The sequence below is a fragment of the Diuraphis noxia genome, unplaced genomic scaffold (assembly GCF_037042655.1).
Source record: "Diuraphis noxia isolate RWA-SAM2 unplaced genomic scaffold, SU_Dnox_SAM2 contig0002, whole genome shotgun sequence".
NCBI classification, from domain to species: domain Eukaryota; kingdom Metazoa; phylum Arthropoda; class Insecta; order Hemiptera; family Aphididae; genus Diuraphis; species Diuraphis noxia.
The window spans coordinates 38,091,155-38,107,446 of record NW_028301712.1 but is presented as its reverse complement, the minus strand read 5'-3'; the positions used below and the strand labels follow the sequence as shown (position 1 = coordinate 38,107,446).

General features: G+C 29.8%; 2 protein-coding genes across 3 annotated transcripts; one reads left to right on the top strand and one right to left on the bottom strand.

Moving 5' to 3' along the window:
* The first annotated feature begins 175 nt into the window (after positions 1-175).
* On the top strand, positions 176-10,113 carry raptor (regulatory associated protein of MTOR complex 1). Of its 2 annotated transcripts, none has more exons than XM_089220427.1 (25): positions 176-590; positions 665-767; positions 875-1,116; positions 1,197-1,343; positions 2,026-2,192; positions 3,230-3,289; positions 3,356-3,456; positions 3,548-3,696; positions 3,807-3,995; positions 4,071-4,265; positions 4,341-4,415; positions 5,225-5,482; positions 5,783-5,926; positions 6,548-6,653; positions 6,735-6,935; positions 6,999-7,132; positions 7,206-7,276; positions 7,364-7,472; positions 7,543-7,748; positions 7,845-8,021; positions 8,135-8,397; positions 8,482-8,634; positions 9,213-9,366; positions 9,427-9,540; positions 9,605-10,113. In XM_089220427.1, exons 1-25 carry the CDS (start codon positions 438-440, stop codon positions 9,795-9,797), a joined length of 3,864 nt encoding a protein of 1,287 aa, XP_089076553.1. In that variant the 5' UTR covers positions 176-437; the 3' UTR covers positions 9,798-10,113. The 2 variants fall into 2 exon arrangements, with proteins under 2 accessions (XP_089076553.1, XP_089076552.1); XM_089220426.1 differs by having other exon boundaries at positions 9,602-10,113.
* Positions 10,050-14,956, bottom strand: LOC107168560 (mitochondrial chaperone BCS1-like). Its single transcript, XM_089220437.1, has 8 exons — positions 14,822-14,956; positions 14,673-14,738; positions 12,684-13,007; positions 11,323-11,462; positions 10,995-11,189; positions 10,556-10,792; positions 10,387-10,489; positions 10,050-10,332 (listed from the first exon to the last, which is right to left on the bottom strand). The coding sequence occupies exons 2-8, from the start codon at positions 14,675-14,677 to the stop codon at positions 10,050-10,052; spliced, it is 1,287 nt and encodes a 428-aa protein (XP_089076563.1). The 5' UTR covers positions 14,678-14,738; positions 14,822-14,956.
* Between the last annotated feature and the right edge of the window lie 1,336 nt (positions 14,957-16,292).

Here is a 16,292-nt window from a genome sequence, read left to right as displayed (position 1 = left end):
ACAACAACAAAAATAATTACAACGACGGAGACGGTATCACTAATATTTTCATCACGATCCACCACCGTGCTTTTCCCGTAGATAATAACGACCGGACCTAACCATAGTCTGTGGTTTAACTGAGGCAGGGAGGGGATGATTTATAGATAACGTGACGACGATTGTGTCTGATAATAAACACGAGGTCGGGCGTAGTGCAAGACGTATTTCAACTACCCGCGAGTCCGTTGTTGTGCGTTGCATGGTTTTGGTTTTATTCGAATTTTTCGCATAGACCAACGCCCACGATACGGTTAAAACTCGTAACAGAATCCCAGTTAGTCACGGACAACAAAACTTCACCGTGCATCAATTACTTGCCATAAAACCCTGTACCGTCGAGTACGTGAGCACGCGTGTTTGCCGCCGCTGAATGTCATTTGTGGACGTCTGCATGAATGGAAGAAACGTCGTCCAAATTGTCGTCCGGCAGCGCCGACGGCGCCGAGTCCGCCGACTGGCAGTTGCCGCTGTGCTTCACGAAGAAACGTCACACAGAGGAGATCAAGTCCGTGGACGCTGTGGTAAACTCATGGCGACTCAAAGAACGGGTGAGCTTGTAATTTCGTTTAGAAGAAATATCGTCATGAATTTTCACTAACTTGGTGTTTTTTTATGGATTCAGATGAAGACAGTGAGTGTTGCTCTTGTCATGTGTCTGAACGTAGGTGTAGATCCACCAGACGTTTTAAAAGTGCAGCCTTGTGCACGTCTAGAGTGTTGGATAGGTATTGATTTAATTACAACTTTAATAATAATAACAGCAACAAAAATTATAAAATACTATCAATTAATATAATGTTTTGGTCTTTTGAACGTGTTTGTACTGAATTAGATCCGTTAATGATGGTCTCTCAGAAAGCACTGGAAGTAATTGGAATCAATTTGCAAAAACAGTACGAACGATGGCAGCCAAGAGCTCGTTACAAACAATCATTAGATCCAACAATAGAGGAAGTAAAAAAGTTGTGCGTTTCCTTGAGACGAAATGCAAAAGAAGAAAGAGTACTTTTCCATTATAATGGACATGGTGTACCAAAACCTACAGTGAATGGAGAAATTTGGGTGTTTAACAGGGTTAGTTAATTTTGTTTTCAATTTTATTTACAAACATTTATTTTTATTTTTTTGTTTTTAATTCATTACAATTTTGTTAGACATATACCCAATACATTCCATTGTCCATATATGATCTTCAATCTTGGATGGGATCACCATCAATTTATGTCTATGATTGTTCAAATGCAGGAATGATTATAAAATTATTTAGCCAATTTGCCGAACAGCATGAAAAAGAAGATTTGGTATTTATTATTTTATTTTGTTGTATTTAGATTATTATTTTTCTAAACATCATTAGTTTTGATTAAACTTTGAAATTAAGATAATATGATAAATACTTATTACTCAATATGTAACATTGATCATCTATATAGGAAAAAAAAATAAATTGGCAATTAAATTTGTAAAACATTAAATAATTGATAGTTTGACAAAGAAATCTGACTAGATAGATGCTTCACTAATGCATTTCCTTTTTCAAATTAGTTATGCATTATTATTTATAGTTGTTATAATAAATTTAGACTAGTATAAAATTAAAAAAATTATCATGGCACCTGTTAACATTTATGTAGCATTATATAATTATATAATATTTATTACTAAGATAAAAGCCTATTTACGCTGATTTCATTAATATCTCAACTATTACTCTAATTGTAGGCACACATTTTTCATTCAATTATTGAAATACATAAAAAATAAATTGATTAAATTCCATAAAACGATACTAAAAATATCTAATGTTTACTATTTATTCATCTATTAGGTAACCAGGGTAATTTATCTACTTGGTTAATTTAAAATGTGTCATATTTATGATAATATTATTTTATAAACAGTTTTTTAATTCATTTTATAATATGATAATGAATACTTAACACACATCTGTGTCTATTTAATATTTGTTACTTTAATTTTTAGCATAATTCTACCGAAAGCCCATTGTTTATAAATGCTGAAGGATCTTACAAAAATTGCATTCAACTGGGTGCATGTCAAATAGATCAAACACTTCCAATGCATCCAGACTTGCCTGCAGATTTGTTTACTTCCTGTTTGACTACACCAATTAAAATGGCTGCTCGGTGGTAAGTTTTATCTATTAAACATTAATTAATGTTACTTATATTCATTGTTAGTATTAAAATAAAACATAACTATCTATAATCCATTTTATTAATAAAAATCAACTAATTAATTTATCATTTATAATCAGTGGTGGTTAATGTAAATAATTTACATTTATTTAATGAAACCAGTTTTATAATTTTTTATAATTTTACATTCAAATTATAATTATATTAATGCGTGACCTATAGTCTAAAATGGTGATCTAAATATTGTGACTTATGGTGGTGGCTCAATATTACTATTCTACGACTCAATATTAATTAGGAAATAATCTTGTTAACATTCAAAATTAAAGAAAGAATTTCATACGTCATCAGAGTTTAAAGTTCAAATGTTCAGTAAAAATATAATCAGATAAACATACATGTTAGAAATTAATTTTATTTCTTTAATATAAAATCAATCAAATAACATGCGTTGTTATATCTTGTTATAGCAATTTGAAGATAATCTCAGTAATGCAGAAATTTATTTTTATTTATTCCTTCTATGTCATTAGTAAATAATTTAAATGTTTTCTTTATTCACTTTAACTTGAATCGAGTTTGTTGTGTATTTTGATATGGAATATAAAGAGTTATGCATAATTATATTTTTTATCTATGTCCAATTGCGGTATTAATTATTTTAACATCTTTAATTTTAATTTTATAGAGGTCAAATTTTTTTTTTTCTCAGTGTCGCATATTTTGCATATATTGCTTATCTTAGTTATGAAAATGTACAGAACACATATTTACTAGTTATATTTCTTCTTTCGTTTATATTTGAAGTGATAAAGTTTTCTGATTAGTTGTAGAGACAAGATAATCTTTATTTTTAAAATATGTATTACATTTTAACTAAACTTTATGTATAACATAGATAATTAGGTATTTATTTTAATTTGTTGAAATATTATATTATTTTTAAAATAATCTGGGCCCCGTGACAATTGAATATGTATACTAAATCAAATGTATTTTTAAAGATTTAATAGTAAATATTTTTCCAGGTTTGTTATGCAAAATATGTCTAAACATTGTTCAAAATTATTTTTAGAACTTGTTGATAAGTGAGTTTTGTATTCAAAATTATTGTTAACTTATTTATTCTTAACCTAAAACTTTGTTTTCATTAGAATTCCTGGTACATTAAATGATCGACGAACAATGTTAGGAGAATTAAACTGGGTATTTACTGCTATTACCGATACAATAGCTTGGAACATACTACCTCGAGGTATGATAAGAATAAAATTATGAACCTCAATTTATAATAAACAAAATATTTTAATATTTTAATTTTTAATTTTTAATTTTTATTATTTAAGATACCTTTCAAACGTTATTTCGGCAAGACTTGTTGGTTGCAAGTCTACTAAGAAACTTTTTGTTAGCTGAGCGTATCATGAGAACATATGACTGTGAACCAGTTTCTTCACCTAAATTACCAGCAATGCACAATCATCCAATGTGGCAGGTTTGTAGAAGATTTAAATAAAACAGATTTATTAATGATTGATTTGGTACTTGCATACTTGTTGTAATTTATTTGTATAAATTGCTTATTTTTAAATATTTTGTTTACAGTCATGGGATCATATTTTAGACTTGTGTTTGTCTCAATTACCACGTGTTCAAGAACACGGTGATGGTTTCTTTGTACGCACAACATTTTTTGAGGAACAATTGACAGCATTCGAAATTTGGCTTGATCATACAGCTTGTTTACCAACACAACAACGTAGTGCACCTGAACAGCTCCCTATTGTACTCCAAGTAATGATGACAACAATACACAAATATCTGATGTTATATACAATTGTTAATATTTAACTATATGGTGTTGTACAGGTTCTATTAAGTCAAGCACATCGACTTCGAGCATTAGACTTGCTGGGTAGATTTTTAGATTTAGGGCCGTGGGCTGTAAATTTAACTTTATCTGTAGGAATATTTCCTTACATATTAAAATTACTGCAGAGTTTTGCAGTTGAACTTCGACCAATGTTAGCTTTTATTTGGGCTAAAATTATGGCTGTTGATCATGTAAGTTTTCAAAATTAATTATCATTAACAAGTTAATAAAACATTGATTTAATTCAAAATTCTATCTATTTTCAGACTTGTCAAACTGACATTGTCAGGGAAAATGGTTTTAAGTATTTTTTTCAACTGGTTGAAGATATACGTTTGCCTGTAAGTATGAAAATTGCATTGATATGCATTTGTTCCATTCAAAAATTGTTATTGGTTAACTTTAATTTAATTTAAATTGTTTTGTATTCACTTAATTCTATCTATATCTTAATTTTTTTCATTTCCTATTATTGTTATACTGGTATTATTAATGTTTGAAGTAATTATTACTTACCATTAGGAATGTGAAAAATATCTATTTAATTATTAACATATTTATATTTTCTTCTCCTATAATTATGTCAGATATAACAATATCATATTTATATTAAAATTGGTACTTGTTTTTTATCATCCCACCTCTGAGCTGTATAGTATGTATCACTGCACCAGGCAAAAGTAGCAGGTTAATCTTGATGATATAAAGAACATGAATCTTAAGATGTTCTTAAATATATATCTTAAGCAGGGTTAACTACGCTGTGTTGTATAGTGTTCTATACTCCAGTTCACGAGAGATCAGTACCGCTATTTGACAAAACTCGTCCGATTCTGTATATCCCCTGTGTAGCGCGCCATGATTATGGTACATGGTGGGGGAAATTCCGTCGCTAACAGTTATTCTGCGTGCGCATGACGGAACTGATCTCTAGTGGGCCGGAGTATATATATTTAATATGCAGGTAAAGATAACTAAATATTGGTAATATGTTACTAATAAGATGAATGAAGTTTTGTTAACAATAAACATGATATGGGAGAAACCCAAATTTATTTAGTTAGCTTATTTTCTTAGCAGTTACTAATCAAATATTTTTTAGAGCTGTTGTTTATTTATTAATTTGTTTATTTATATTTATGGTTTTTAGGAAGAACAAAGAATGTTGGGAACTGTAGTACTCTCACGACTAATGCAAAACTACAAGAATGGTCAACAACTTGGACTTAAGAACAATTTAGTCTGCATATGTCTTGAACAATTAGCCAATGCTAGTGCTCCATATAAACAATGGTTGACCTTGTGCCTTGCACAGCTGTGGTCTGATTATGATAAAGCCCGTTGGGTTGGTGTACGAGATATAGCTCATGAAAAACTTTACACTTTACTAGAAGATAAAGTACCCGAAGTAAGTTTAAAAAAAAGATATGAGAAAACAATTAACATTATATAATTGATTCACACATCTGCATTTGTTTTATCTGTCTAATTGACGATATACCAAAATGTATGTTCAGCAATTCAGATTTTGTCTTTTCAGCTTATATATTAAGAGTGAATAAACATAAAAATTAAACATTCTCTTATTGATATTTTAATATTTAAGAGAGTTATGCATATGTAAAATATTAATATTAAAAAATTTACATAATTCTTTCAATATTTAATATTGATAGACCTAAAGTAATCATTAAATTGTTATTTTTAGGTTCGGGCCGCAGCAGTGTTTGCTCTTGGTACATATGTGAGCTGTGATAAGGATCGTACAAACTATGCTATAAAAGTCGATCTAAATATTGCTTTGACTTTATTAAATACAGTCGCAAAAGATATGAGTCCTATGGTCAGGGAGGTAATAATTAAAAACAATTGGATTTTTTTAATTAGTTTTTATCAAGGCTGGGCAAGTTAATGATTTTTTTTAACTCAGTTAAGTTAAGTTAAATTAAAATCTAAATCAAGTTAATAGTTAAAAGTTAATTCAAAATGTTCTATCAAATGAATTAAGTTAGGAGTTAACCAAAATTTAATATTAACTTTTTAACTCAAGTTAAGTTAAAAAAAGTTTCTTGTTTTCTTATAGGTAAAATCGAGGGTAAAATTAAAATAATCGGTACCTAAAATTATTCATGTTATTAGACCAAAGAACTATTACTATTTTATGTGTGCAAAAGCTAACAGTACACATTTTGTTAGCATAACTTATAACCTTATAAAATGTGTACTTATCAGCAATTTGTATTCCTACAATAGTTCACAAAATTAAATTAACTTAACTTGTTTAAATGTAAAATTAACTCAAGTTAATTAAAAGATAATTCAAAAGCTCCTAAAATTATTAATTAAGTTAATAAACATAAAAAAAAACTTATTTAGTTAAAAAGTTAAATTAACTTAACTTTAACTTATTAACGCGTTAATGTCCAGCCTTGGTTTTTATTGATGTAATTTTAACACTATATTTTTCATTTAGGAAGTTATAATTGCTCTCCAATGGACTGTTATCACATTTGAAAGATACTTTTTAGAAATAGCAATGCAGGAACAAACAGAAAAATCATATGGATCTCTTTATAAAAGTATGTTCAATAAATAATTGGAAGTTTATTGGTAGATATATAAACTAGTAACTACTATTATAATTATAAATCTTGTTACAGGTCCAAATGGAAACTCTAAAACAGCTAGTTTGTCGAGAATTGTATCCAAAGATAAGCTCTCGATGCAGCCTACTTGTCCAATAGTCACTGTTGTATCACCTCAAATATCGCCTGGACCTAGCATTTCAGATGAAACGCAAGAGGATACAAAATCTGATCATTTAAGGCGAACAAATTCTTCCTCGTCAATAGTTACTTTGGGTATGTGTATTTTTAATTTTTACATTATCCAGACCTCACTTTATAAATATTTTTGTCACTTAGATGCTTATCAAACAACATCAGCCTATAACAATAATCACTTTAAATTATGGAAGGGTTTGACAGCTTTAGAGCATGATATATTTCCAGATGTTTCAGCTACTGCACAAAAATTAACTAAATACATTAGACAGAAGGTAAGTACTCAATATGTGTATGCAACATTTTTTTTAATAATAATTGTTTACTGTTGATATTTATTTTGATTAGCTTAAAAACAAACCCGATAGTCGTGCATCACATTCATTACCTGCATCTCCATCTTCTAGAAGTTATCTCAGGTATTAAATTGATGAATTTTAAAATTTGTTTTGTTAATTATTTATTTGCTTTCAATATTTGTAAATTGTCTTTGTGATGTATTTTAGTCAAGGAGATTCTCCTCCACTGTCTGTACATGAAATTCGTACTCGACAAAGAGCACCTAGTACTACGTCAAGATCCAATTCTAGAACAAAAAATATTGTTCCCAATACTGTATGTAACACTATTATGTACACAAATTGTTTTAGAAGAATAACTATTAATACATCCGTCGTGCGATTAGATTGTAGAAGAAACTACTGTGCTTTCATCATCATCTTCACCACCAAACATAGAAAGTGATGGTGAAAAGGATACTACAAATGTAACTAAAAGTTTATTGAAATCTCAATTTTTCGAATGGGTTTCTAAAAATTTTGCTCATCCATTAAGTGGTATGAATGATGGAGGTGACTTTGAGAGTGCAATATATTATGAACGTGACTGGAGGTGACCAATATTTGATTAAATATTATTTTAATATCTATTTATGTAGTTATTAGATAAGAATATAAAATATTGTATTGGTTACAATTTATCTAATAGGTATACCCGAAATATGATGCTTCGTAAAGAAGCCCAAGAAGAACAAAACAAAGTAAATAATTTAAATTGTAAGATAGAACATCAAATATTCTCATCAAAATGTAAACAATCACCTAATTCACTGGTGTTTTATCCATATGATCCACATGTCATTGTAGCTACTAAAGATTATTTAACGTAAGTATTAAATCAATAAATTTGATTATTTCTATAGGAATAATATAGTTACAAAAATTATTTTTAATATTTTTTGTTATAATTAGTTATTAACGTGTTTGTTCAAATTATAGAGTATGGGATTATCATAGTAGTTATAAGTTGTGTCAATGGAAACCAGATGTCAGAAGTCACAATCTTGATTTGTCATATAGATTAACTCCGCATTTATCAGCTGTAGAACTGATTAACAGCCACGATGTTGCTTTAGTGTTAGCCGGATATAATGACGGAAATATTCAAGTATGGTCTCAATGCATTGACGGTCCACCTAAATTGGTTTCTGGTTGGCATGCATTACCTATTTGCAAGAGTCCGAGTTTTGAGAGTTCTTCGAGTTAGTAAACTTAATCATCAGATATTATATTGATGTACCATTATGTATTGTATATTGTTTTAATTTTTTACCTTACAATTTTAGTGGCTTTGCAATGGGATCAAAGATCGTGCCATTTAATTTGTGGAGGTGATTCAAGAGTTATCAAAATCTGGGATATTGAGACTGAAACTAAACTGACTGCTTTATCCACAGGAGTTAATGCTTCTGTGACGACTATGTCAATGCAATCTAAAGGTAATTATGAGTTTAACTGTCACTTACCAAATAGCTATCAATCAATATCTAAACACACACAGTTTATTTTTATAAAATTACAATCTCTTTATTTAATCCAAATCTATTATATATTATGATTAGGAATGGAGTGATATTTGGTCATAACTCATAAGTCAAAAATATACTTATACATTTTATAGCAGACACTTAAGATTTTAAATTTTACATTTGGGATTTTTGTTTTGCTTTGGTAGACTGGAAAAGTAAGGAGAAAAAACAATTTATACATTTTTTAATTTGCTTCCCTGGCGGCCACCTGTTCCTAATTACAAGAGAAATGTGTATGACCATGTATATTATTTAGAAATATGTTAAGATTAAACCATGAGTCTATAAAACTAATGTATAACTTATTACCCTTTTTTTTTTCTAATAAATCAAATTATTATTCATTAATTATTAATATAGTAATAGTTATTAAATAGTGCAAAATAAATATTGAAATATCCTAGATGACTATTTAAAACAACACTATTTTTATGCTATTAATGTAGGTTACAATTGTGTTTTTTGTATACTAATCGTATTTTTTACAGAAAATAATATATTTGCTGCCGGTTGTAAAGACGGTTCAATTAAAGTGTTTGACAAAAGACTTCCACCAGACGAAGCAAAAATAGCTTCTTTCATAGGACATCATAGTAAAATACTTACCTTAAGACTACAAGATGCTACAGTAGTATCTGCAAGGTAAGTAAATTTTTCTAACTTTGTCAAAAATATGTTTTAAATTATTAATTAATGTAATAGTGCTTATGGAGATATAAAAACATTTGAGTTTGGCCATAATGCTCCACAGCATGAATTTCATGTCAACAACATGCAATCTGCAGCCATTCACTCAATGTGCAATATAATAGCATGGTAAGTATAAAGGGTTTAAATATAAAAATATATTTTTTTTTAATTTAAATTTTATATTTAGCAGCAGTATAAATCAGATGTTGTTATTCTACAACACAGAGGGCCAGTTGCTAAACTCATTAAAATTGACAGACTGGTTCATGAGTACACGTTATTCACCATTAATGACTACCAAGTTTCACCCACAAAAAGTCCTACTTTCTACTGGCGCGATGGATGGAACTATAGCATTATACTCAATTGATCCCAAAAGATGATGAACGTATTCGCTTTTTGTTATTTTTTTCATGTTAATTAATTTTTGTTGTTCTTTTTCTAACACTTTAAATATTCATGACACTTTCTTTTATTGTGCTCAAAAATTGCTATTCGACTGAACATTGATTTTTTATGTACTTAGTATTTTTCTGTACATAAAAAATTAACATATTATTATTAATATTATCATTATTATTATTATTATTATTATTATTATTATTTTTAAATTAATAGTATGAATATTATTGTTGTTACTCTGTTAATTGAATGTCTTGTATGTTCTGCCATAAATCATTTATATGTTCAAACACATAATTTAGTTCTTTATAACGGTGTACCAAAAAAAACTCTTGTAGATAAGCTGGGACAACTGGTTTGTTACATTTTCTTATATCTTTCACAAATCTTTTCTTGTCATTTTCTGTACCTTCTGGGCGAAATCTAATGAACATTTCTGACAATTGATGATCTGTACAAGTACCAATGTGTTGTTTGAAGTCCACTCGGCCAGATCGAATGAGTGCAGTATCCAACCTAAAACACCATTTGACAATGAATTGTGTTGATCTATGTACTATTATTACTTACCTTTCAACGTAGTTGGTAGTCATAAATAGTATTCGGCCTTCAGACGATACGACACCATCCAGAGCGTTTAGCAAGCCGCTCAACGTCACTTTAGTACTGCCCTCTGTCACAAATTAATTATGATGAGTAAAATATTGCTTACTATTTTACAAGTATTTGTATAACGTACCTATGACCGTTTTTCCGTCTCTGTTGGCGAACATAGCATCAATGTCTTCCAGGAGCACGAAGGACTTTGATGGTACTTCTCCCATCAATTGAACTAGTTGATCGTCAGACATTTTTGAGTCGTTCAGACTTAGCACGCACAAGTTGTACTTCATATCGCCAGCCAGTGCCGTGATCAAAGATGTCTTGCCACAGCCCGGCGGCCCGTAAAGCAGATACCCCCTACGGTACGGTATTCCTAGAACGCCGAAATACAATTATATTTCCTACTATTTATTATTGTTTCATTAAATTGCTGTAGTGTTCCGAATACATTACTGTCCTCTGGATTATATGCATATTAGACATTACTTTTCTAGGTTTCAAATTCCAGTATTATCTATTTATGACTTGTCATAGTAGTTAATAATTAAACTAGTGAAGTTTAGACATTTACATACCCCTATCTATGTACCATGACTTGTCAGTCTCAAAATTGCGTATATCCTTAAGAATGTTTTCGGTCACTCCCTCGTCCAGTATAACAGATGACAATGACCGTGGCGCGCGGGGCTCGCCGAAGTTGTGCCACGTGTCATATGAGGGCACCATCAGAGTGGTGCCCGACTCCATTATGGACATAGCGTACAATCGGGCTAGAAGAATGGCAACGGAATATATTTTACTAAATTTACCTTACATAGTAATCGCGCTTAAATTGATTAGTTAAATTTTAAGGTACATATAATATTATTGACGACTACTACAAGTGTAGCGGCGATTACTCACCCTCTTCCAGAATTTCATTCAGCACTTGTCTGTTTCGACCCCAAGTAGTTAAGGTAAGCATCTCAAACGGTCTAGAACCGTACTCACTGGACAACATAGTGCTGCGATCACGTTTTACACGTATTGTATGACTTTTGTACCTGTATAGGTATTACACAATTAATCGTTTCAGAGCATTTAAGAGGACGCTACACACATATTTGTAGTCTCCGTCTTACATTGTGCTCGATAAAGCGAATTTACGATTAGCAGATCACGTTTAGCTTCGTTAGTTTAAGAATTAGTCAATTATTGGTCTATTATGAAACTTGACGGTAAGAACATCTCTGTGGTTGTATGTGGGTTATTTACGATAAATTAGTTTTTAAGTGAGTTATGAGCATTTTTAATTAACGGTTTTTTATACATCATACATGCATAACTTGCTAAAAAAATTGAAGTATCGTAAAAAACCCACATACAAACACAGATAATGTTCTTACCATCAAGTTTCATACAGGTCAATTTTCTCTCATTTTTAAACTAACGGAGAAAACGTGATCTGCTAAGCGTTAATTCGCTATGTCACGCACTTGTAAGACGGGAAACACAAATATGTGTGTAGCGCCCTCTAAAGTATCAGGCATCAGCTTAATGAATTGCTTATCGTTATACATGAGCACAACGAATTGAACTGTATGGCGAGTGGAAGAATGAATCTAAACGCTGGTGAGGTTTTTGGTTATATTTGTTCCTGGTAATACATTATAGGGATTTGAGCTAAAAAACACTTAAGAGACCCAGCACTGTAGGGCCAAAAAGGATGTAGCATAACCAGCATGACGATGCTCGAACAGTTAAATCGCTACTAATCTTTCATTTGCTAAACGAAACCATTCCGGGAGTCACAGAATAATTAATTATTATTTTTCAGACCGTTAATCTCGCAATAATACAGCATATAAATTGATAAAATAATTATTAGTATTTAATGTATTTATCACCAAATATTGGTTAAAATTATAAGATATATACCTTCTTAACAACAATGGTTAATTCCTTTCTCAGAAAAAATTAAATTATTAATTGCATTCCCCCGTATATGATTTCATACGGTCACTTAGATGTATCTATGTATGTAAAGTTTTTAACGATTTCATAGTATTTAATACTGGGGGTCTGGGGATAAACTTATCCTTGAATATACGTAATTATATTTTGCTAATGAATTATTTAAGGGTTAATCAAAACACAAAATACCACAAACTTGATACAGCATCGGGTACATCTGACTTACATGTCACTGTGAAGTAATGAAATCATTGGTAATAATACAGATAATACGAGTCGTTATGTAATTTCGGTCTCGGAATCGAATTTACTTAAAAATGTGTTCGCCGGCACTCGGTTCGTAGTTGAACTTCGAAGTTGCATCAGTGGACTCAGTGTTTCGACAAACGGTGGTCACGCTGAAATGTAGTAGTTGTTGGTTGTGTTTGGAAATCCACTGCAGCAGCCAATAATAAGACTTGTCTGTGTTAGAAACTTCAAGTTCGGTGACGTAATTGCGCCATAAGTACTGCTTAATCAGTGTTATCGTCTCGTCGATGACTATCGATGCCAAGCTCAGACTGACCAATCCCACAACCTTGGATACGGTTTTACTGGAAACGGCGGCCACCGTAACGCGCTTCAAAATCTGTACTCTTTTTAACACAAAGTATAGGTACTTGGTTAAATATATTGACTCGATATAAATTCAAAATATAATATGTAGCTACACTATATTATTAAAAGAGCCTATAAAGTGGATTTAAATCCTTGAAAGCCCGAAAAATATAATAAAAATTTAAAATAATAATAATATGTAGGTGGATATATAGGCACTAACCACTGATGTACCTACCTCAGATATTCTCTATAGGTATGCCGACTATGCTGTAAGCTTTTGAAATTTTTTTCACAATAATTATACTCAATAAAAATATTATACCAACGATTAAATATTAATATCCAGCTAATCCTCAATCTACCCTTCCCTGCAATTCTCAATCTGTTATTTTATCCACACTTAATTTATTCAACCAGGCTGGTTTCATAATTTAAATTAAAAAAAAAAAAATAATATTTAATATATTATATTCATATGTTTATTGTAATTGTCGAAACTAATGGTTCTCAGTGTTCTCACCAAGTTTCTTAGATAAAAAACAAATATTAACATGTATTTAATAAAGATTAATGTTGTTTATCGAAATAGGTGTAAAAAAGTTATACGATAACCTAAAAAAAATTGTCTTTGATGAAGAAAACATTGTTTTTTTTACAGCGGCGTAGCCCGAATTTTTCTTCGAGGGAGCAGAGGACTGATCAATTTTTACACAGCGGTGGTTTTCCTAGATTCTTCCGCACAAGTTTACCACGTACAAAAAAAAATTAAAAATAGCAATGAATTTTCTCTTTATATTTAAAAAATATAATTTTAGATTTTTAGAGACTCATAAACCATTAAGTTAATTTTTCAATTTTATCGAAATTCGGCGGACTAGTGGACTACGCCACTGGTTTATTGTTGAAATATTATATGTCATGAAGAATGAAGATATTTTGAAAAGCACAGTGGTGCTGTGTTTAAAAAAGGTTGAAAACTACTAGGTATTAAGTGCTATAGAAGACCAAGTACTAAAGTAGGTACAATTAATATTATTTTACACACAAGCAATATTGTTTTGCATAAAATGTGTCGAAAATTAACTAATAGCAAATATGTAGGTATGTATAACTAACAATCAACATTTTGCAATACATATTTAACAATACATTTACGCAAAAGTTAAGAATGTAATGTTATTCAGTAAATAGTTATTCAACTAAACTTATTAATATGATATAGGTAGTCAATTTAAATAAATAATAAATATAATATCTTAACTATATCTTTTAACGGACACCAATGTTGATAATTTAAAGGTACCAACTAAGTTATTTATTTTATACAGGAATTAATATAAAAATATATTAAATAATAATTAATATACCTAAAAGTGGAGTTTATTCTAGTTTCACAGTGGTTAGAATAAGATTTTCAATATGGCTTAATATAAATTCCCCCCCTTCCAATTATTATAGTTTTAAAATTTAATTTGATTTTAGCAATTATGCAATGCTCATTGTTTATCGATAATTTTTTTTTTTAATTTCATACAATTCCCTAAATTTCGAATACAATTATTGTTTTATTTTTCACATTTAATCAGCCCATTTAAGACACACACAGAAAAAAATAATAATTTGTAACAAATTCACAGCTCTAGTATGGGCATATTATGTTTAATAAATGAATGACAAAACAATTGATGAGTAATACTTACGACATCGCTGTTTGAAGTTTCACGTATTATGTACTTATATTATTAGCTCTGTAATATAATTGATACCTATCCAACATAATAACAACAAAAGAATCTAAAAACTGTGAACTATTGTCTATTTTTAAAACATAAACTGAAAATATACCTACAATTTTAAAATGGTACCAAGGTATATAAGGTAAGGATTAGTTTAATTAAATGCTAGTTATTCACTGAATAAAAAATATTATATTATGTTCAAATATAATATATAATACACAACGTTATCAATATAGAGCGGTACGATCTGGTTCGGCAGTGATAACGCCGCGTAAGGTACGTCTACATCACGGTTTAAGATAGTACTATCTTAAATCGTGGTTTACATTAAATCCTTTCATGAACCACTATGTGCAGTTCAACGACATGGTCCATGGTTACTACGGGTTAAGCGTACCTCGGTAACTAATCACAATGTAGTTTGTGTAATCTCTAGTCAGGGGCAGACCTTTTTAATATTTTTTAATTGCGATAATGTCTAAAGAGAAACCTTGAGTAATGACAGTTTCTAATTTTAAACTTTTTTATTTAAAAACAAAAGTTTTATAATACATGAAACATGAATTTAAAAAAAACTTATTAATGGGACTGCTACGAAGAGTGTCAATCAGAAGACACGCGTTTGGCAATTTGAAATTTAAATGATATTAATTATTCAACATTGATAATTTGTAAAAATAATCCAAGTAACTATTTTTAAAAATTATTACGTCCATACTTGTTACAAATATTTTAATAAATTAAACTAATGGTTTGAGTTTTGAAATAGGGACTTAAAATGTTTAAAAAAATTATCTAATGTATAATTAACAGTTAAAATAAGTAGAAGTATTATAAAAAAACAAAAGTAGGTTCATCATAGGACACTCCTTAAGTAGTACAAACCAATTCAAAAATTCGTAAATATGGTCTTTGAGTATTTATATTTAAACATCTTAAAAATCAGCACCTAAATAAATAAATTATTAAAACAAAAAAAGTTCAAATTCAAAAAATGGAATTTTTTTTAAAATCAACTTGTAAATTTCCTCGGAAATTTCAATGTAAATTCCATATTATGTTTTCAAAAGCTGTATTGGTTTTCAACGTTATCTATATACGTATAATGTCGATAAAAATAGCTAATTTTGTAAAAACCCCAAGCAGGATCAAAGTAAGCTTTTAAAATGACGAATTTTACGTAATTATTTTCATTTTTTGCACCATAATGGGTAATTGGTGACTACCTAAATATGTAAAAAGCCACATAGGTAGGTTCCTAAATTCCCAATACATACATATATAAATATTTAATATACATATTAGGAATAGTCAGTCATAAATTATTTGTACAATTGTCAACAAATTAAATTAAAAGGTAAAGGCAGCGATTGATAAATAAAGCTTATGAGTCATGACGTACAATATTGCAATATCTTTAAATTTAGTTTCTAGATAACGATGTTAATCGTGAATTGCTTAATTACTGTATAGCGTATATAGTATGAAGAAATTGAAAATACCATTAACGACCTAAAAAAAAAGCGGGTAAGTGGGTATCGCTCTGCTGTACATTGGGGGTAGGTGGACCTCTGACTAAGA